The following is a 23004-nucleotide window of genomic DNA, read 5'->3' on the forward strand; positions in this document are numbered from 1 at the left end:
GTAAAGGGGCTGAATAATTTTGCACGCCCAATTTTTCAGTTTTTTATTTGTTAACAAAGTTTGAAATATCCAATAAATTTCGTTCCACTTCATGATTGTGTCCCACTTGTTGTTGATTCTTCACAAAAAATTACAGTTTTACATCTTTATGTTTGAAGCCTGAAATGTGGCAAAAGGTTGCAAAGTTCAAGGGGGCCGAATACTTTTGCAAGGCACTGTATATGCATTTTTACGTTGGAGTTTAGCCACCCAGGGTTTATTTTAGCTCTTTTAAACATTGGAATGCACTGGCCAATACCTTTCTTTAGTATCTTCTTAAAGCACTCCCATTTTTCCTCCGTGTTCTTTGTTCCTAGGGTTTTATCCCATTTAATAGCGTCTAGCATAGAGCGCAGTTTAGGGAAATTGTCTCTTTTGAAATTCAGTGTCCTTGTATAACCCTTGTGTTTCCTATTTCTATGATTGATACTGAAACTAATTGACCTATGGTCACTGTTTCCTAAGTTTCCCCATATTTCTACATCCGCAATCAGGTCTGTATTGTTAGTATTCTGTAGGTCTATTAACACATTGTTTCTCATTGGTGCGTTCACCATCTGACCAAGGAAATTGTCCTGCAAAACATTTAGGAAATGGCGAGCCTTAGATGAATGCGCGGTTCCTTCTGCCCAGTCTATATCCGGATAATTGAAGACCTCCATTATAATGACATTTCCCATCCTTACTGCCATTCTGAGCTGTGATAGGAGGTCCGCCTCCCCATCCTCCCTCTGGTTGGGGGGCCTATAGCATACACCCAATATTACTTTCCCCATAGTACCTTCCCTTTGAAGCTCTGCCCATTGGGAATCCACTTTTCTCCCTTGCCACATTAGTTATATCATCCCTCATATTTACTTGCAGATTGTTCTTGATATATAGGCATACCCCTCCTCCTTTTTTGCCCTCTCTATTTCTATGATAAAGGGAAAACCCCTGGATGTTTGCCAGCCAATCATGAGAGCTGTCAAACCAAGTCTCCAAAATTCCCACAATATCCTCCTCATACAATAAGAGCTCCAATTCTCCTATCTTGTTGGCCAGACTTCTAGCATTGGTATACAAACCTCGTAATTTAAGTAAAAGCTGTGGTGGGAGAGGGCAGGTTGTGCAGAGGTAAGTGCTGGATGGGGGGGAGGGGGGGATATGTGAAAGCTGAGAAGGGGAGGATTTTTTCAGAGATGAGAGCTGGAGGGGGGGATGGTAGGTTGTGCAAAGTGAGAGCTGTGGAGGGAGGAATTGGTGCAGAGGTAAGTGCTGGGGTGGGGGGGATATGTGAGAACTGAGAAGGGGAGGATTTGTTCAGAGATGAGAGCTGGGGGGGGGGGGGGTGGTAGGTTGTGCAGAGGTAAGTGCTGGATGGGGGGGAGGGGGGATATGTGAGAACTGAGAAGGGGAGGATTTATTCAGAGAAGAGGGCTGGGGGGGTGTCAGGTTGTGCAAAGTGAGAGCTGTGGAGGGGGGAATTGGTGCAGAGGTAAGAGAGTTGTTGGGGGTGGGCTGAAATGTAGTTGGGGGTGCAGAAGTAAAATGTGGAAGTGGGAAGAGATAAGCTGTGAATGGAACAGAAGGGGTGAATCACAAACTGTCTCCACCATAAGAAACGGAAAGAACCTTTTAGGCATCTCATTTATATAATCTGTTTAATATGTTTTCTTCTTTATTTTGTGAACTTATAAATCCTTAGAAAATCCACAGCTATATATTAATACAAAAGTGACTTTATTGAGTATCAGAAGGACATTGGATGGTATTTAGTTAGCGGCAACAGTCTGGTCCACCCAGGATCTGAGGGTGGAGACGCGGGCGTAGACTCCGGGAGAAGATGGAGAGCAGGAAGCGCTGCCAAAGGACACAACACCGGCCAGGGTCCAGGCTCCGTTCCTCTGGCACACAAGGGGTCCACCAGAGTCACCCTGAAAAGGAGCAAAATGGAGAATTACAGAAGAGTTCTCAAGTAATCATCTGTCATTTCGATGAATCACTTGCCAACAACATAATGCTAAAGAGGGTGTGCTTTAACACTCTCATGCTGCATGTATGGATCCATGGACGTCCAACGTTCCTGTGCTGAGAGTTCGCTCTCTGTGTGCTTAAAACACATTGACTGGGCTGTCAAAAACAGCTCCTGTCCCCTAGTTATAGTAACCAGAGTAATAAATGGAACCGACACTTGGATCATGAGAGGCAGAGCAATGTAGTCCCTATGTTATTTTTTTGATGTTAACATTCATTTGAAAGAAAAGCCGTAACTGATGATGTATTTTATTAGTTCTGGCAGAAAGTGAGGGGAGATTTTATGAAGGGAGCCATTGGATAGCAGTAACAGTTTGAAGGCTTATAACCCTTCCCATCTCTATATAGACTAATACAATTGCTAGACACACACTGTAAGATGGCCTTATGACTAGGGTTGAGCGGACACCTAGATGTCCGTGTTCGACGGGTTCGGCCGAACTTTAAAAAAAAGTCCGGGTCCGTGTCCCGGACTTTTACCGAACTTTTCCCGGACACCGAACCCCATTGAAGTCAATGGGGACCCGAACTTTAAGGCACTAAAATGGCTCTAAAACACCAAAGGAAAGGGCTAGAGTGCTGCAAATGGCAGCAAAACGTAATTAAGAGCATGGCAAGTGCTCTGCAAACAAATGTGGATAGGGAAATAACTTAAAACAACAAAAAAAAACAGAAAAATAAAACAATGTTCTTCTTCATCTCTGAAGGACGAGGCCCATATGGAGTAGGAGGGAGGTTGAGGTGGTGGTGGATGTGGCGGTGACATAGGCGTGCGCACAGGGTGTGCTGGGTGTGCCTGGGCACACCCTAATCACCTAGGGCACATAGCATTGCCAGTGAGGAGATGGGAAAGATCTCCCTGGGACCTGCTCTGCTCTATTTCTCCTTGCCTACAGGTACATGGCCCCGATACATTACTCTCCCTGCTGGCAAACACATGCATGTGTATTTCAACTTTGGGGTGCACACCTTAATGCAATAGGCTGCGCACACCTATGGGCGGTGTAGGTGGAAGCGGCGGTGGAGGAGGACCAGGGCCGGATTAACAGCATCATGGGCTTGGTGCTGAGGATTTTGAAGGGCCTTAGGGCCGTGCCTTGCCATGCACCCAGAGGAGGAAGGGTGCAGCCATGCATGCCTAATTCAACATGGGATGCTGTCTCTGAAGCCCATAAACACATCCATGCATCGCCAACTGTCCCTCCTTGTCCGGCCTTCACGCTGTGTGGGGAGGTTCTGAGGGTGCTGCCTGGGGAAGCGAGCATAGAAGCCAGACTTCTGTGTTTACAAGTGACAGAAGAGCGGTAACAGTGAATATGGCCAACCCGGGGCCTATATAAAAGGTAGGGGCCTGGAGCTGCAGCTCCAATAGACCCTACATTAAACTGGCCCTGAGGAGGAGGACGAGGTAGCCAACACTGCTTCTTTTCACAAATTTTAAATGAGGGTACACCCCAAAAGAGTGAGAAAGAGCAAAAATGGAACAATGGGTGGGTAAGGTCGGTATCCATTGCTATTCTGCATAAGGTACGGAAAAGTCCCGTGGGATCCATGCCTGGTTCATTTTAATGAACGTGAGCTTGTCCACATTGTCTCTGGACAGGCGGCTGCGCTTGTCTGTTATAACGCCCCCAGCCGTGCTAAATACCCGTTCAGATAATACACTGGCTGCAGGGCACGCCAGCACCTCCAAGGCGTAAAGGGCAAGCTCAGGCCATGTGCCCAATTTGGAGACCCAGAAGTTGAAGGGGGCAGACCCGTCATTCACTACATGTAGGCGTGTGCACACATACTGCTCCACCATGTTGGTAAAATGCTGCCTCCTGCTAAGACGTTCCATCTGAGCTGCTGGTGCTGCTGTTTGTTGTGGCGTGCTGACAAAGCTTTTCCACATTTCGGCCATGCTAACCCTGCCTTCTGAGGTGCTGGCGGTGCCCTGGTTGCGTTGGCGACCTCCTCCTCCTCCTCCTCTGCCTTGTGCTTCCACTGTGGCCCCGCTGTCAGATGGGAATGCCGGCAGCATGGCGTCTACCAGCGTGCGCTTGTACTCGCGCATCTTGCGATCGCGCTCCAGTGAGTGAATTAAGGACGGTACGTTGTCCTTGTAACGGGGATCCAGCAGCGTGGCCACCCAGTAATCAGCACAAGTTAGAATGTGGGCAACTCGGCGGTCGTTGTGGAGACACTGCAGCATGTAATCGCTCATGTGTGCCAGGCTGCCCAGAGGCGACGAAAGGCTGTCCTCTGTGGGAGGTGTATGGTCCGTGTCCTCTGTATCCCCCCAGCCACGCACCAGTGATGGCCATGAGCTGGCCTGGGTGCCACCCTGCTGTGAACATGGTTCCATCTCCTCCTCCAGCTCCTCCTCCTCCTCATCCTCCTCATCCTCCAGAACTGTGCCCCTGCTGGACAATTGCGTCCCTGGCGTTTGCGTGTGCAGGAACCCACCCTCGGAGCCCCTTGCGAATGACTGCCCTGAAAGCCTTGGAAATGTTACCTCTTCATCCTCCTCCTCCTCCTCATCCTGTGCCACATCCTCTTCCATCATCGCCCGAATTGTTTTTTCAAGGAGGCATAGAAGTGGGATAGTTAAGCTGAGAACGGCGTCATTGCCACTGGCCATGTTGGTGGAGTACTCAAAACAGCGCAACAAGGCACACAGGTCTCGCATGGAGGCCCAGTTATTGGTGGTGAAGTGGTGCTGTTCCGCAGAGCGACTCACGCGTGCGTGCTGCAGCTGAAACTCCACTATGGCCTGCTGCTGCTCGCACAGTCTTTCCAGCATGTGCAAGGTGGAGTTCCACCTTGTGGGCACGTCACATATGAGGCGGTGAGCGGGAAGGCCGAAGTTACGCTGCAGCGCTGCCAGGCGAGCAGCAGCAGGGTGAGAACGCCGAAAGTGCGCACAAACGGCCCGAACTTTCTGCAGCAGCTCTGACATATCGGGGTAGTTTTTAAGGAACCTCTGCACCACCAAATTCAGCACATGCGCCAGGCAAGGGATGTGCGTCAAACCGGCTAGGCCCAGAGCTGCTATGAGATTTCGCCCGTTATCGCACACCACCAGGCCGGGCTTGAGGCTCGCTGGCAGCAACCACTCATTTGTCTGCTGTTCCATGCTCCTCCACAACTCCTGCGCGGTGTGTGGTTTGTCCCCCAAACAGGCAAGTTGTAAAACTGCCTGCTGTCGTTTACCCCTGGCCGTGCTGAAGTTGGTGGTGAAGGTGTTACGCTGTCCGGATGAGGAGGCGGTAGAGGATGAGGAAGCGGAGTAGGAGGAGTTAGGAACAGGAGGCAAACTGAAGCGCCCTGCAATCCTCGGTGGTGGAAGGACATGCGCCAAATTGCTATCCGCCTCAGGCCCATACGCCACTGCATTTACCCAGTGTGCCGTTAGGGAGATATAACGCCCCTGACCGTGCTTACTGGTCCACGTATCCGTAGTTAGGTGGACCTTGGCACAGATGGCGTTGCGCAGTGCACACCTGATTTTTTCCCCCACTTGGTTGTGCAGGGAAGGGATGGCTTGCCTGGAAAAGTAGTGGCGGCTGGGCACGACGTACTGTGGGACAGCCACCGACATAAGGTTTTTAAAACTGTGCGTCTCCACCAGACGGAATGACAGCATTTCAAAGGCCAATAATTTTGAAATGCTGGCATTCAGGGCCAGGGATCGCGGGTGGGTAGGGGGGTACTTCCTCTTCCTCTCAAGTGTTTGGGAGATGGAAAGCTGAACGCTTCCACGGGACATTGTGGAGATGGTTGTTGGTGACCCAGGTGGTGGTGTTGCTGACAGATCGTCTGTTTGCGGGGTGGCAGGTGCCGGTATCACTACAGATGTGGCTGGAGCGGCCGAGACTGCAGCAGAAGAGGAAGCAGGATGAGCCAGAGACGTTTCTTGGTTTTGAAGGTGTGTACTCCACTGCAGCTCGTGCTTTGCACTTAGATGCCTGATCATGCAGGTTGTGCTCAGGTTGAGAAGGTTCATGCCTCGCTTCAAGCTCTGATTGCACAGGGTGCAAACCACTCGTGTCCTGTCATCAGCACATTTTCTAAAGAACTTCCACGCTAGAGAACTCCTTTGAGCTGACTTTGGTGCGCTCGTTCCCTTGCTGCGTTGGGCAGTAGCGGGCGTAGTGTCTAGGGCACGGCCGCTCCGCTTCTGCACCCTGCTCCCTCTTCTGCTGTGCTGGTGGCTCTGTGCGACCACCGCCTCTTCCTCCAAACTACTCAGTTCACCTGCATGACGTTCATTCCATGTGGGGTCGAGGACCTCATCGTCCTCCACATCATCTTCCACCCAGTCTTCACCCCTGCCCTCCTTGTCGGTCTCCACAATGCTGAACGCCGCAGCAGTTGGCACCTGCGTTTCGTCATCATCGGAGACGTGCTGCGATGATCCTTGCATGTACTCATCTTGAGGAATAAGTGGTTGGGCATCGCTGCACTCAATCTCTTCCACTTCTGGGGCAGGGCTAGGTGGATGGCCCTGGGAAACCCTGCTGACAGAGTCCTCAAAAAGAATAAGAGACTGCTGTATGGCTTGGGGCTCAGACTGCTGGCCTGATTTGCAAGGGGGTGAGGTGAAAGACGGTTGGACATTGGCTGCAGGTGCCAACTCTGACCTTTCTGCAGTAGACTGGGTGGGAGACAATGTGAAGGAACTGGAGGCACTGTCAGCAGCAAACCAATCTACTATCGCCTCAACTTGTTCTGGCCTCATCACTTCTAGGGGCGTTTGATGCCCTACCAAATACTGATGCAGGTTCTGTCGCCTACTCACACTTGAGGAAGGTGTTTCACTTGTGCGTGTAGCTGGCACAGATCGACCATGTCCTCTCCTTGCAACAGGAGCTCTACCAGCAGCACCACGACCCAGGCCACGGCCCTTATTTGACGGTCTCCTCATATTTCTGTAATTTAAGATCTTGCCCTAGAAAGGTTTTTATTGAATAGCGGAATAGAAAATATGATCCAAAAAAAGTGTATGTATATCACACGTACACAACCACACTAGGCCCCAATTACTATTGTTTGTACCCCTAAAAGGCTAGATGAGGAGTAGGGGGAGTATGGAACAGGCAGCACCCTCAAACCTTCAGAAGTATGAGATGAACCCCAACAACTTGGAAAGGTGGATCTCTCTCACACGTACCGACACAGACTATCCCGCAATTCAATTGATCCTCAAAGGTTTTTATTGAATAGCGGAATAGGAAATATGATCAAAAAAAGTGTATGTATCTCGCACGTACACAACCACACTAGGCCCCAATTACTATTGTTTGTACCCCTAAAAGGCTAGATGAGGAGTAGGGGGGGTATGGAACAGGCAGCACCCTCAAACCTTCAGAAGTATGAGATGAACCCCAACAACTTGGAAAGGTGGATCTCTCTCACACGTACCGACACAGACTATCCCGCAATTCAATTGATCCCCAAAGGTTTTTATTGAATAGCGGAATAGGAAATATGATCAAAAAAAGTGTATGTATCTCACACGTACAGAAACACACTAGGCCCCAATTACTATTGTTTGTACACCTAAAAGGATGGATGAGGAGGAGGAGGAGTATGGAACAGGCAGCACCCTCAAAGCTTCAGAAGTATGAGATGAACCCCAAAAACTTGGAAAGGTGGATCTCACACGTACCGACACAGACTATCCCGCAATTTAATTGATCCCCAAAGGTTTTTATTGAATAGCGGAATAGGAAATATGATCAAAAAAAGTGTATGTATCTCGCACGTACAGAAACACACTAGGCCCCAATTACTATTGTTTGTACACCTAAAAGGATGGATGAGGAGGAGGAGGAGTATGGAACAGGCAGCACCCTCAAAGCTTCAGAAGTATGAGATGAACCCCAAAAACTTGGAAAGGTGGATCTCACACGTACCGACACAGACTATTCCGCAATTTAATTGATCCCCAAAGGTTTTTATTGAATAGCGGAATAGGAAATATGATCAAAAAATGTGTATGTATCTCACACGTACAGAAGCACACTAGGCCCCAATTACTATTGTTTGTACACCTAAAAGGATGGATGAGGAGGAGGAGGAGTATGGAACAGGCAGCACCCTCAAAGCTTCAGAAGTATGAGATGAACCCCAAAAACTTGGAAAGGTGGATCTCACACGTACCGACACAGACTATCCCGCAATTTAATTGATCCCCAAAGGTTTTTATTGAATAGCGGAATAGGAAATATGATCAAAAAATGTGTATGTATCTCACACGTACAGAAGCACACTAGGCCCCAATTACTATTGTTTGTACACCTAAAAGGATGGATGAGGAGGAGGAGGAGTATGGAACAGGCAGCACCCTCAAAGCTTCAGAAGTATGAGATGAACCCCAAAAACTTGGAAAGGTGGATCTCACACGTACCGACACAGACTATTCCGCAATTTAATTGATCCCCAAAGGTTTTTATTGAATAGCGGAATAGGAAATATGATCAAAAAAAGTGTATGTATCTCGCACGTACACAACCACACTAGGCCCCAATTACTATTGTTTGTACCCCTAAAAGGCTAGATGAGGAGTAGGGGGGGTATGGAACAGGCAGCACCCTCAAACCTTCAGAAGTATGAGATGAACCCCAACAACTTGGAAAGGTGGATCTCTCTCACACGTACCGACACAGACTATCCCGCAATTCAATTGATCCTCAAAGGTTTTTATTGAATAGCGGAATAGGAAATATGATCAAAAAAAGTGTATGTATCTCGCACGTACACAACCACACTAGGCCCCAATTACTATTGTTTGTACCCCTAAAAGGCTAGATGAGGAGTAGGGGGGGTATGGAACAGGCAGCACCCTCAAACCTTCAGAAGTATGAGATGAACCCCAACAACTTGGAAAGGTGGATCTCTCTCACACGTACCGACACAGACTATCCCGCAATTCAATTGATCCTCAAAGGTTTTTATTGAATAGCGGAATAGGAAATATGATCAAAAAAAGTGTATGTATCTCGCACGTACACAACCACACTAGGCCCCAATTACTATTGTTTGTACCCCTAAAAGGCTAGATGAGGAGTAGGGGGAGTATGGAACAGGCAGCACCCTCAAACCTTCAGAAGTATGAGATGAACCCCAACAACTTGGAAAGGTGGATCTCTCTCACACGTACCAACACAGACTATCCCCCAATTTAACTGATCCCCAAAGGTTTTTGATTAAATAGCGGAATAGAAAATATGATCCCAAAAAAGTGTATGTATATCACACGTACACAACCACACTAGGCCCCAATTACTATTGTTTGTACCCCTAAAAGGCTAGGAGTAGGGGGGAGTATGGAACAGGCAGCACCCTCAAACCTTCAGAAGTATGAGATGAACCCCAACAACTTGGAAAGGTGGATCTCTCTCACACGTACCAACACAGACTATCCCCCAATTTAACTGATCCCCAGAGGTTTTTGATTAAATAGCGGAATAGAAAATATGATCCCAAAAAAGTGTATGTATATCACACGTACACAACCACACTAGGCCCCAATTACTATTGTTTGTACCCCTAAAAGGCTAGGAGTAGGGGGAGTATGGAACAGGCAGCACCCTCAAACCTTCAGAAGTATGAGATGAACCCCAACAACTTGGAAAGGTGGATCTCTCTCACACGTACCAACACAGACTATCCCCCAATTTAACTGATCCCCAGAGGTTTTTGATTAAATAGCGGAATAGAAAATATGATCCCAAAAAAGTGTATGTATATCACACGTACACAACCACACTAGGCCCCAATTACTATTGTTTGTACCCCTAAAAGGCTAGGAGTAGGGGGAGTATGGAACAGGCAGCACCCTCAAACCTTCAGAAGTATGAGATGAACCCCAACAACTTGGAAAGGTGGATCTCTCTCACACGTACCAACACAGACTATCCCCCAATTTAACTGATCCCCAAAGGTTTTTGATTAAATAGCGGAATAGAAAATATGATCCCAAAAAAGTGTATGTATATCACACGTACACAACCACACTAGGCCCCAATTACTATTGTTTGTACCCCTAAAAGGCTAGGAGTAGGGGGAGTATGGAACAGGCAGCACCCTCAAACCTTCAGAAGTATGAGATGAACCCCAACAACTTGGAAAGGTGGATCTCTCTCACACGTACCAACACAGACTATCCCCCAATTTAACTGATCCCCAGAGGTTTTTGATTAAATAGCGGAATAGAAAATATGATCCCAAAAAAGTGTATGTATATCACACGTACACAACCACACTAGGCCCCAATTACTATTGTTTGTACCCCTAAAAGGCTAGGAGTAGGGGGAGTATGGAACAGGCAGCACCCTCAAACCTTCAGAAGTATGAGATGAACCCCAACAACTTGGAAAGGTGGATCTCTCTCACACGTACCAACACAGACTATCCCCCAATTTAACTGATCCCCAGAGGTTTTTGATTAAATAGCGGAATAGAAAATATGATCCCAAAAAAGTGTATGTATATCACACGTACACAACCACACTAGGCCCCAATTACTATTGTTTGTACCCCTAAAAGGCTAGGAGTAGGGGGAGTATGGAACAGGCAGCACCCTCAAACCTTCAGAAGTATGAGATGAACCCCAACAACTTGGAAAGGTGGATCTCTCTCACACGTACCAACACAGACTATCCCCCAATTTAACTGATCCCCAGAGGTTTTTGATTAAATAGCGGAATAGAAAATATGATCCCAAAAAAGTGTATGTATATCACACGTACACAACCACACTAGGCCCCAATTACTATTGTTTGTACCCCTAAAAGGCTAGATGAGGAGTAGGGGGAGTATGGAACAGGCAGCACCCTCAAACCTTCAGTATGAGATTGTGTTCACTGTACCCCACAAAGATTGAGTTCACTGCACCCCACAATGATTGTGTTCACTGCACCCCACAAAGATTGTGTTCACTGCACCTCACAAAGATTGTGTTCACTGTACCCCCCAAAGATTGTGTTCACTGCACCCCACAAAGATTCTGTTCACTGTACCCCACAAAGATTGTGTTCACTGCACCCCAAAAAGATTGTGTTCACTGCACCCCAAAAAGGATGTTGTTCACTGCACCCCAAAAAGGATGTTGTTCACTCCACCCCAAAAAGATTGTGTTCACTGCACCCCACAAAGATTGTGTTCACTGCACCCCAAAAAGATTGTGTTCACTGCACCCCAAAAATGATTTTGTTCACTGCACCCCAAAAAGGATTTTGTTCACTGCACCCCAAAAAGGATGTTGTTCACTCCACCCCAAAAAGATTGTGTTCACTGCACCCCAAAAAGATTGTGTTCACTGCACCCCACAAAGGATTTTGTTCACTGCACCCCCAAAAAGATTGTGTTCACTGCACCCCAAAAAGGATGTTGTTCACTGCACCCCAAAAAGATTGTGTTCACTGCACCCCAAAAAGGATGTTGTTCACTGCACCCCAAAAAGGATGTTGTTCACTCCACCCCAAAAAGATTGTGTTCACTGCACCCCACAAAGGATTTTGTTCACTGCACCCCAAAAAGATTGTGTTCACTGCACCCCAAAAAGGATGTTGTTCACTGCACCCCAAAAAGGATTTTGTTCACTGCACCCCAAAAAGATTGTGTTCACTGCACCCCACAAAGGATTTTGTTCACTGCACCCCACAAAGATTGTGTTCACTGCACACCAAAAAGGATTGTGTTCACTGCACCCCAAAAAGATTTTGTTCACTGCACCCCAAAAAGATTGTGTTCACTGCAGCCCAAAAAGATTGTGTTCACTGCAGCCCAAAAAGATTGTGTTCACTGCAGCCCAAAAAGATTGTGTTCACTGCAGCCCAAAAAGATTGTGTTCACTGCAGCTCACACACAGAAAAATGGATGTGGATCACTGACACCTGCCTATCTCCAATCCCACACCACACAGCAATATCGATTGTAGTTTGTAGAACACAGTTTCCCTAAAATTCAGCAGACTCTGTCCCTAACAGGATTGAGAAGAGATCGTAGATCAGGATTGAGTGCAGATTCACCCCACCCCCCACACAGCAATATCGATTGTAGTTTGTAGAACACAGTTTCCCTAAAATTCAGCAGACTCTGTCCCTAACAGGATTGAGAAGAGATCGTAGATCAGGATTGAGTGCAGATTCACCCCACCCCCCACACAGCAATATCGATTGTAGTTTGTAGAAGACACTGACCCTATATAATTCAGCAGACTCTATCCCTAAAATGCCTACAACTCGCCCTGCCTAAACACTCCGACCTGTCCCTCAATTCTATCCGGACACAAATGGTTTTTTCCTGCCTATCTTTCCCTAATCAGCAGCCAGCACGTTGATGTGTGCTCTGTCCCTGAATCTAAGCAGCATAATGACGCCGCTGCGGCTGCCTCGAACTTATAAAGACTTGGTCACATGCTTCAGACGGCCAATCACAGCTACTGAGACATTTGCAGGCATGGCTGGGATGGCTTAAGGCACACCAGTTAAACGATTGTTGATTGGCTGTTGAAAGCCCGCCATGAAAAGAGCGCCAAAGCATGCAAAACCCGGAAATAAAACGACCGAACACGGATTTTTACCCGAACATACAGTAAAGTGTCCGTGTCCGTGTTCGGGTACAAAAAATCCAATTATTCGGTACGAACACGAATAATACAGTCCGTGTTCGCTCAACACTACTTATGACATAATTTCAAATTCTTGGACTTTGTATGGTCCAGGCAAGGTCATCTACACACAATATTGGCACTGCTCAACCACAAAGCCAAGCACTGTGCAGTATTCTTCGACAAAAGAACCTGAACGGGTCTAAGAATAGAACGTAAACTCTGTAAAAAAGTAATGAAACACAAATATGAACCATTAAAGGGTCTAAGGAACTCCTCACCACTTAGTTTTACCAACAACAGTGAAGGGTCTAAAGAACTCCCCACCAGATTTCAACAACAGTGATATTCAGAATATAATCCACCATATCAAACAGAACGCAGGACCATCAATGGTGGAGCAAAAAGTTCAGTATTCACTTTTCACTAATTAGGGTTAATTTAATACCCAAGCCTATATTAATATATATATAATATTCTATGTATGATTGTCAAGCTACATGGACTGTCCTACCTCATATAAAGTGACCCACTTTGAAGACATTTGGACCCATAAGCTATTGTTCTGTTCAATGAGATAACTACAGAGAGCTAGCACTGGTCAATAGAAAGTCTGTAGGTCATCATACCATGCAGGAGGAGGCCCCAGAGGCACCAGCACAGATCATGGAGGTCTGGATTCTGGGTAAAAAGTATCTCTGGCACTCAGTGTTGGTCAGAAGAGGAAGAGCCACCTGCTGGAGCTTAGCTGGGGAGGCTAGTGCTGGGAGAGAGAGAGAGAGAAAGGGGTTAATGTAAAGGATGGACAGCAGCTCACATATTTAACCCCTAGACATCTCTATGTACAGCCCTCTGTAGAAGACCACGTTATGCCATGTCATTGTGATGCCTGTCCATACCAGACTGAAACTGATATTTTGCCCCATTTTTACTGGAAATGTCTGACGGTTTTTCCAACTTATGAAGCTCCTCCTAGTAATTTCTTTGTTCATTAAAAAAAAAAATTAAAATCATATTTTTTTCTACCAAAATCCTAGCATAATACATGAGATCCTTCATGTCACCAGTTCATTGGAGCTTTCTAAGTCACATTTCAATGATCTATTATGTCAGTCTTCATACCTAGGCCCCAATGACTGAAAAGGAAATTGGGAAAATAATTGTACTTGTATGATAATAAGTCGTAGTGACCATCCAATGTCCATGAAGAGTCACTTTAATAAAAGGAAAAAGGGCGCCACTAGCCCACCAGTACAGGGCGCCACCAAGGCAATTGCTGTCTGTGAGATCTCTGGGGAGATTCATCATCTCTGTTGATCTTGATGGCCATTGGGACAGATAGTGATGGGAAATCTAAAATTTTAGGGATGCCACTGAAACAGGAAGGGAGAAGAATCGTTTAAGGGGAACACATGTCACAACTGTCTAAGAAGGGATTCTCCTTACTTTACAAATGATTGTCCAATAAGAGGTAATAGGAAGTAAAGGGAAAAACAACAAAAAATATTTGGCTAAAAAAAAACACTTTCATGGAAAAATAGGAGTCTATTAAGGTTGGTTCACTAAGGGTTAAATTGGTTTTAATAGAAACAATGTTAACATTTTAAATCACATTCTTTGACATTGTAACTATAATATTTTATCATTGATGCTTGTAAACAGTTTGCAGGCATCACTTACATAGGAGCCACTGCCTAATGGCACTTTTCCACTGCAAGTACCGGCTCGGCTCTACTCGGCCCTGCTTGGCCCTGCTTGGCCCGGTTTGCTTTTCCACTGCTGGTACCCCATGGTACGGTGTTGGAACGGTTCGGTACGGTATGGTATGGTTTGCTTTTCCACTAAAGTAGTACTAAAGTTAAGTGGGTGGGATAACAATGGGGTGGGTGGGATTCTCTGACCAATCAGTGGCTAGTAGTGACTGCATGCAAAGGATTGTGGGATATGGTACCGGGTATGGTACCTGTTGGAACCACAATCAAGTAGGTACTGTTTTTGAGAACCGTACCATTCGGTTCCATGCAGTGGAAAAGCGCCGCCGTACCGTACCATACCGAACCGTTCCTACACCATACCATGCGGTACCAGCAGTGGAAAAGCACAAAAGTGAGCCGAACCATTCGGTTCCATGCAGTGGAAAAACGCCATAAGCTCCTGGTGCACAAAGAATGACCCTGATCCTCAAATAATTGCTGAGTCTCACCGACTAGAGCTGTGGGATGGCCACAGCAGCAGAAGAGGACCATGTCAGGTCACCTGTGGCCAGGTGACAACTGCACCCTGTAGGAGGCAGGGGTGCAGCGCAAGGTAGTGAACCCGATAGCAGACTGCTGCGGATGGACCGGAGCGTGAGCCCAAGATTCCCCAGGGTGCAGAGTCTAAGACCCAGCAGGTGTTCACCAGAGCCTCTAGTCGTGAGGATGGACTTGGCTGCAGCTGGGCCCAGGTCGCAGCCCCTGGGGTCCCCCGGGTCATGCTCCGTAGGGAGAGAAGGGAAGCAGCCACTCAGGACACACGGAATGGTGATGGGTACACCGAGGTCGGGGTAACAGGCAGACGAGGGTAACCAAGGGACAGGCCAAAGGTCATGGTAACAGGCAAACAGGAATAGTCAGAGACAAGCCAAAGTCGGTACACAGAAAGGTAGATCAGCACATGGCAGACAGGAAACAACTAACAAGCACTGTTGAACAGCAAAGCAGACCTGCAGTGCACTGGTTAATATAGACTTCCTGTGATGACCTGGGGTGGGGCAGGAACAGGAAGGAGAAATGATAAAAAGGAACCAGAAGTGAAGTCTGGCCTCTATTACAGACATGAAGGAGCAGGTAAGCTGCCAAACACTATTGCAAGTCCATGACAGACCAAAGCATATGAGGAATGTCCTAAAATCTTTCATGATTTTTTTAGAACATACCTTGTATGCCCAAGGACTTTAACTGGTTAATACTTTGTATTATTGAAGAAGATCTAATCCCCTTACTGGCAGCATTGGTGTATCCCCATCCGGTGGTGACGCATCTTTCTCCTCCACTGAAGACATCAGAGGAAGCAGCGAGACACACAGAGGAGACACGGTCATTGAGGGTGGCAGGACTGGAAATCTTGATCAGGGCGATGTCATTGGCCATGGTCTGGGTGCTGTACTGGGGGTGTCTGAAGAACTGAAAAAAGTTATAATAAGGATTAATGTTTTTATAGATTTTAGTAAATCAGAATCCACTACTGAATTTGTAATAAATGTCTCTCTGAACCTTCTCAGTTTGTATTTTGAGCCAAATCCTGGTAAAAAGCAAGGAGGAGGAAAAATCCAACATTTCGGGGGTGTAAGAAACCCCTTTCTTGAAAATCCACTACTTTCCTCAGAAAAGGGGGTCCTTACACCCCCGAAACGTTGGGTTCTTCCTCCTCCTCTCTCTTTCACCAGGGTCTGGCTCAGCTGTCCTTTCCATTACTCTATTCTGGGTACTGAATTCCTGGATGTATTTCTGAACATCAGCTGCTATATGATTTAGGTGGTGCTCATTGTACCTTTATACAATACATGGATTTTTATTGGTTGAATTTAGCAGCAGAGTGAATATCTATGCTATATTATGCTTGATGTGATGAGCCATACTTAGATATTTGTATTTATTGTATAATTATATCTTCATTCCTAATGCAACTTTATTGCTAAACATTTATGTTATGTGATGTGCTTACTCTATATATTTACCATTACACTACAAATATGACCTCCAGAGACTGAGGCATTATGGGATTTGTAGTTTCACTACAGCTAGAGATCCAAGGTAGCCCAATCTGAGGCCAGGTGATGATGGGTGTCCACCAGCCAGGAAATGAGGCGGGGCTCTATCACACTTGCTGCAGCTTCTAACGCACATTGTGAGAAGCTCACAGTGTGCAGTGAAATCAGATGAACCCGTTTCAGTCCAGGAGAGGAGCTGGTACAACTGGGCAAGACTAGTAGCAGAGGCAGGGACGCTCGCCGACCGCCGCACACAGCACAGTGAGAGGAAAGCAAAGAGGAAGCTGCAGATCCTCGGATACGATTCCCCACTACTCAAAGATTTTGTGTACTGCCGAATTGCCCAGTGCCAGGAGGGCACAACTAATAGTAAGGGACCAACTGTATACCTTTTTAGTAACTTTTAAATAAAGCATACAATATTTCACTATTGGAGGCTTTTTTTGTTTATCTTTATGCGGACTATATGGTCCATACATGCCTAATGTAGGAGCAGATATCCAACCCAAAAGATATCGAGGAGAGGTCTGATCCACCCAATTAAAGGGATCACAGGCGTTGGGAGTCATTGTGACTCATTGGAAGCTGGTAAGAGGCCACGTGTGTCACACCCCACCACCTGAAGCACTTTAAGGAGCATATTTTTGTTGCACGAATTGCAGAGACACTTGTTATATAATTATTTCTCACTGGAGAGCACGACTATATCCGTTTATATTTGATGAGTTTTTTATGCACGCACTAATAAGCACTTTTATTTGTTTGTTGCACGGAATACTATATATTTATATAATTGATTTGCTTGTTGCATGTACATTATTTATTTATATATAACTATTTATATATTTATTTACTAATAAGTAACACAAATTTTTAATTTTGAGTTGTGCACTTTAAAATATATCTATTACCTTTAACTATATTAATTTATTCACTAATAAGCACTTTTAACACTAGTAATACATATTTATTACACGTGCTAAGTTTTATTCCAGTAATATAAAAGATCACCAGCGCCTTTTTTATCTACGTCCCATATTTTATATTGTTTTCACAATTAAAAGGGCAGCAGGTTCAGATATATCTTAAAAAGAGCCAGGCGCCTTCCTATAATTTGCTAAAGACTGAAGGGAAGGCTGGAGGTCAGATTTAATGGCTCTCTGGCTTTGGGATGTGGGAGCAAACAAAGCCCTATTTATAAGACCAATTGCAGTCTTTGGAGTGCACACCTTGTGCCTAGAAGATCCCTCGTTTGGTAAAGCAGAGGATCCCAGTACATTCAGAAATTCTATCATCCAAACTTACCGTAAATCTTTTTAATTAAAATGGGCTTATTTATATGTATTTATTTATTTATGTATTTGATCTCCTTAAAAGAGGGCAGGATAAACAAATGTTTCCCATATTCCTGTATGTCAGTATGTGACAGTATGTCACCAAGACAGGAAGTAAATGGAAATCTCCTCTGAGGGGACACTCAGAGGAATAAAACCTGAAAAACCTACCCATGCCTAACTGTTGAAAAAAAACAACCTACCCATACTTAACTGCTGAAAACTAAAAATAAAGTTTTGGAAGAGAGAAAGAAATGTCTTGTAAAGTCTTCTGAACTCTGTCCTATGTCTGGGAATATTACAAGTCCCAATCTGTGCTCCATGACCATGCAGGAAGCACGGCCTTTAATGCAATAGGAAATAATTCATCCCACCCATACATATATCACTACAATCTCTACATAGGAAGAAAGCTTAGACGTTCCATTGATGACACTCTTTGATCTCATATAAAACTCATAAAACTATGAGAGTTCTCCTTTAGTAATAAGAACTTACTCTGCCGATGGACTTGACCTGGATGGGCTCAGCATTGGAGGACTGGTCGAATTCACCCAGCACCACACGGTGGGAGGATCTGGATGGAAGACAAACATGGCAGGTCATTGGTAAATGGTTGGGTGTCGTAACATAGAAACATAGAATGTGTCGGCAGATAAGAACCATTTGGCCCATCTAGTCTGCCCAATATATCTGTCGTGTTTGTTTTCAGGCCAAACCTTGTTCTCTCTATACATGAGGACATTTTACATGTCTGGCAGAGAAAGGTCACTTCTTCACAGTCATTTAGAAAATGGTCCAAAACTATACCATTCGTATTACCGACATCTCTATAATTTCTACAAACCCTACATTCCATTTCTTGAAATAAAGAGAGTTTATAGTTATAAATTGTATATACGGATCTATACTGTCTCCAGTCTATAAACCAGAGGCTCTGGATGGACAGTTGGATAAATGGCTCTATATTTAGGATGTATGCAGTCTATAAACCAGAGGATCTGAATGGACAGCTAGATAAATGGTTCTATATTTAGGATGTGTCTGGTCTGTAAACCAGAGGCTCTGGATGGACAGTTGGATAAATGGCTCTTTATTTAGGATGTATCTGGTCTATAAACCAGAGGCTCTGAATGGACAGTTGGATAAATGGCTCTATATTTAGGATGTATCCGGTCTATAAACCAGAGGCTCTGAATGGACAGTTGGATAAATGGCTCTATATTTAGGATGTATCTGGTCTATAAACCAGAGGCTCTGAATGGACAGTTGGATAAATGGCTCTATATTTAGGATGTATCCGGTCTATAAACCAGAGGCTCTGGATGGACAGTTGGATAAATGGTTCTATATTTAGGATGTATCTGGTCTATAAACCAGAGGCTCTGAATGGACAGTTGGATAAATGGCTCTATATTTAGGATGTATCCGGTCTATAAACTAGAGGCTCTGGATGGACAGTTGGATAAATGGCTCTATATTTAGGATGTATCCGGTCTATAAACCAGAGGCTCTGGATGGACAGTTGGATAAATGGTTCTATATTTAGGATGTGTCTGGTCTATAAACCAGAGGCTCTGAATGGACAGTTGGATAAATGGCTCTATATTTAGGATGTATCCGGTCTATAAACCAGAGGCTCTGAATGGACAGTTGGATAAATGGCTCTATATTTAGGATGTATCCGGTCTATAAACCAGAGGCTCTGGATGGACAGTTGGATAAATGGTTCTATATTTAGGATGTATCTGGTCTATAAACCAGAGGCTCTGAATGGACAGTTGGATAAATGGCTCTATATTTAGGATGTATCCGGTCTATAAACCAGAGGCTCTGGATGGACAGTTGGATAAATGGTTCTATATTTAGGATGTATCTGGTCTATAAACCAGAGGCTCTGAATGGACAGTTGGATAAATGGCTCTATATTTAGGATGTATCCGGTCTATAAACTAGAGGCTCTGGATGGACAGTTGGATAAATGGCTCTATATTTAGGATGTATCCGGTCTATAAACCAGAGGCTCTGGATGGACAGTTGGATAAATGGCTCTATATTTAGGATGTATCCGGTCTATAAACCAGAGGCTCTGGATGTACAGATTCCCAGTGAAGCATTGCAGTGAACACTGACTTTGTAGTAGAATATTCTCATATAAGACTCACGTGACTGAGCAGTGGGCAGCAGTGACAACCCAGAGACTGTTGATGAGGGAGCCGCCACAGAAGTGGAATCCGGTGCTATTCTGTAGAAGAAGAGTCAAGAGATCTTTGCTTTATATACAGATTATTTTATCTACCCCATAAACATTCATATCCCCCCCCCTCCATAGAAAACTGAGCAATGCTATGGTCCACACCATAGCATAGCAGACCACAGGCAGATAGATGACCAGAAGCTGAACTCCAGGCAGATATAAAATACTCTAATCAATGCAGCTCTATATTTATTGATCCATCATTAAATGTATTTTGTAGATACAAGCAGAGTGAGCTCCTGAATGTGACGTGGTCTCAGCTTTTATCAGTCTCCCTAGAAGAGGTCAATCTTGTGTAATAATAGAGTCTTATTATGTATCTTTTCCGGAGAAAATTCTGCTCCGTTTTCCCCGTTCATTGGGTTTCTCCTGGAGAAGAGGAGCGGCCATTCTGGACTCCGACATTTCCCTTCAGCTTCAGATCACATGACTAATTGTCTAGGCAGTCAGACACGCTGCTAACACTGGAAGAATCCCAAAGCAGCACCTTCAGCCCTCCTATTGTTATCATTTATCCATGCCAACAAGACTGTAGACTTTTCTTTTTATATTGATCCATTTTAGAGAGGTTCTGCCTTTGGGGTATAGAAGGGGGGAGGCTTCTTCACATACCCCCTCCCCCCTCTAATTTTTTTCTGGAACCTACCTGGCCCAATCACCTGCTGATCAGCTACTAGGGGCTTCTAAGTGCCATCTTCTACTCCTTCATGTTCTTTGGTGGGACACGACTTCTCACTTACCCTCCCCCCATTGCTTTTCCAAGAGGGTTGTCATTGTCACCTACCTCTGCCTTCTCACACTTTGCTTTTCTAGGACGGCTGTGTTACATTAAACCTTTCAATTTAGAACTGACAGGGAAAATGTTCAGTCATTGAAATTCTAAATTGTGTCCACGGGAAACCCTAGATTTTGGGGGATGGGGAATGCGTTTGTACTGAGCTCTAGAAATGACATTAAACCCAAAAATGTTTCAATTTAGACAACAAGTTAAAAATGTGTTAAGAAACGATCGTACCTGAAGAGACACCTGCCATGGCCAGGAGCCAGAGACGGCATTTTCACCGTTCACAACCCTGGCATAGCCGGAGATAAGAGGCCTGATGGCGGGAACACCGCAACCTGAGAAATACACATTCTTATTATAACTGCCAGTAATACATTGTTACACATTACCATATAACACAACACAATCTCTGTTTCCTCATTAACTCTCTTTTTATTGTCTTTGCATTTTGTCTAAATTGATTGTTACAAAGGCGGATTTTCATGTTTTTTTTTTTCCATTAAAAGAAATAAATAAAATAATGAGAGCCGGGCAATCCTCGCCATATATTGTTTAGTCGTTTTCTTGTTTCATGGTCTTATCCATAGTGGATTGGAAGGTTTGGAAGGTAAATTCTCATCATTTAGAACAGTTCTGCGGTGTGATCAATAAGATGAAGATTGCCAAATGTAGTACGTTTTACATTCTCTCTATGAATGTATGTATAGAATATTTCATATGTATAGTATGTGTATATAAATGATATATATCCCAATGTGCTACAAACATGTATGTGTACTCACCATAGGCTCCGCTAAGCAGGACCAGGCAGGACAGGACCCACAGTGTGGCCATTTTCTGATTTTCTTGGATATGAGGACAGTTGTAGGATCTGTTCAGCTTATATACGCTCAGTCAGCCAATCAGGGGAGAGCTCCAGGCTTCTTATTAGAACAATTTTAGCTCTCCTTATCAGGAAACCTTTACCAAATTCAGATTTTCCACCAACTTGGACTGTAGGAAAAGATATGAGGACACAGGTGTTACAGGAGAACGTCACTTATCAAGACTCTCGCTGAAATCTATAATTAGTCCATGTATCACACTACGTCATTTCCACCATATTACATATAGAGTGGATGAGGAAAACCTCCAAAATCAATGAATATTGGGGTTCTACAATACAGAATTTTCCCCACTAAACACACACAGATCTTGGAGGCTAAAATCTCACCAACGCTTCTCACATGTCTCCTAATAACTAATTCCTTTATAGTCAGGACAAAATCCATCATGGACTGTGGGCTCCCCTCCTCCACTTCAACTCAGCAGTGTGGGGATCTCACCTTTTTTAAGAAGACTCTCCAGGATACAATATAATAAAGGGAAATAATGACACAAACCAGCATTTATTTAATAAGAGTTTAACCTCCCTGGCGGTATGATTCTGTCAGGAATTATATACCAAAAGCGGTACAATTTTTTTCATGGAAATTTGGCGTTATGTATTATAGGCCTACAATTCTTAGTAATTGCTGACTTAAACCTGACCAAAACAAGACTCTAGTAGATATCCCAGATGTGATCAATTTGAAACACAAACACATGAATTATAATCTAATCAATAATATAATTTTATTAAATAATATATATATTATATAATAAAATTATATTATTGATTAGATTATAATTCATGCATTATATAATATATATATATATATATATATGTACGTGTATATATATATATATATATATATATATATATATATATGCATATATATATATATATATATATATACAGTAAAACCTTGGTTTGAGAGTAACTTGGTTTAAGAGCGCTTTGCAAGACAAGCAAAATTTTCAAATAAATTTTGACTTGGTTTACAAGCGATGTCTTGATATACAAGTAGCTTCAAGTCACAGCTGAGTATAAAAGAGAAGAGAGGCGCCTCTAAGTGTAGCAATATGGTTACATTTAATGAAGGTTCAACATTTATCAACTCACATGGTTGAGGATTGGAACAGGCACATCTAAGTATGCAGGCATCCGGGGTAAAGCTGTCCACATAGACCATCCTCTGCACCACCATCTATGTCATCCCTTCCATGCTGCCCCTCGCTTTTAGATCGCTTTACTGCAGCAGTCTTCCCGGTCAGGATTACAGACTGGCAGCCGGCGGTGCAGAAGATGTGGACAGCTTTACCCCGGATGCCTGCATACTTAGATGTGCCTGTTTTATTCAT

At 44.5% G+C, this 23004-nt stretch overlaps 1 protein-coding gene across 1 annotated transcript; it reads right to left on the reverse strand.

Annotated features, from left to right (window-relative positions):
- Positions 1-1737: 1737 nt before the first annotated feature.
- On the reverse strand, positions 1738-21624 carry LOC309559541 (chymotrypsin A-like). Its single transcript, XM_082262841.1, has 7 exons — positions 21564-21624; positions 21013-21116; positions 19906-19985; positions 18239-18317; positions 15639-15819; positions 13285-13418; positions 1738-1955 (listed from the first exon to the last, which is right to left on the reverse strand). Exons 1-7 carry the CDS (start codon positions 21613-21615, stop codon positions 1794-1796), a joined length of 792 nt encoding a protein of 263 aa, XP_082118967.1. The 5' UTR covers positions 21616-21624; the 3' UTR covers positions 1738-1793.
- Between the last annotated feature and the right edge of the window lie 1380 nt (positions 21625-23004).

The sequence above is a fragment of the Pelophylax lessonae genome, assembly GCF_965119305.1.
Source record: "Pelophylax lessonae genome assembly, chromosome: 1".
Classification (NCBI taxonomy): Eukaryota; Metazoa; Chordata; class Amphibia; order Anura; family Ranidae; genus Pelophylax; species Pelophylax lessonae.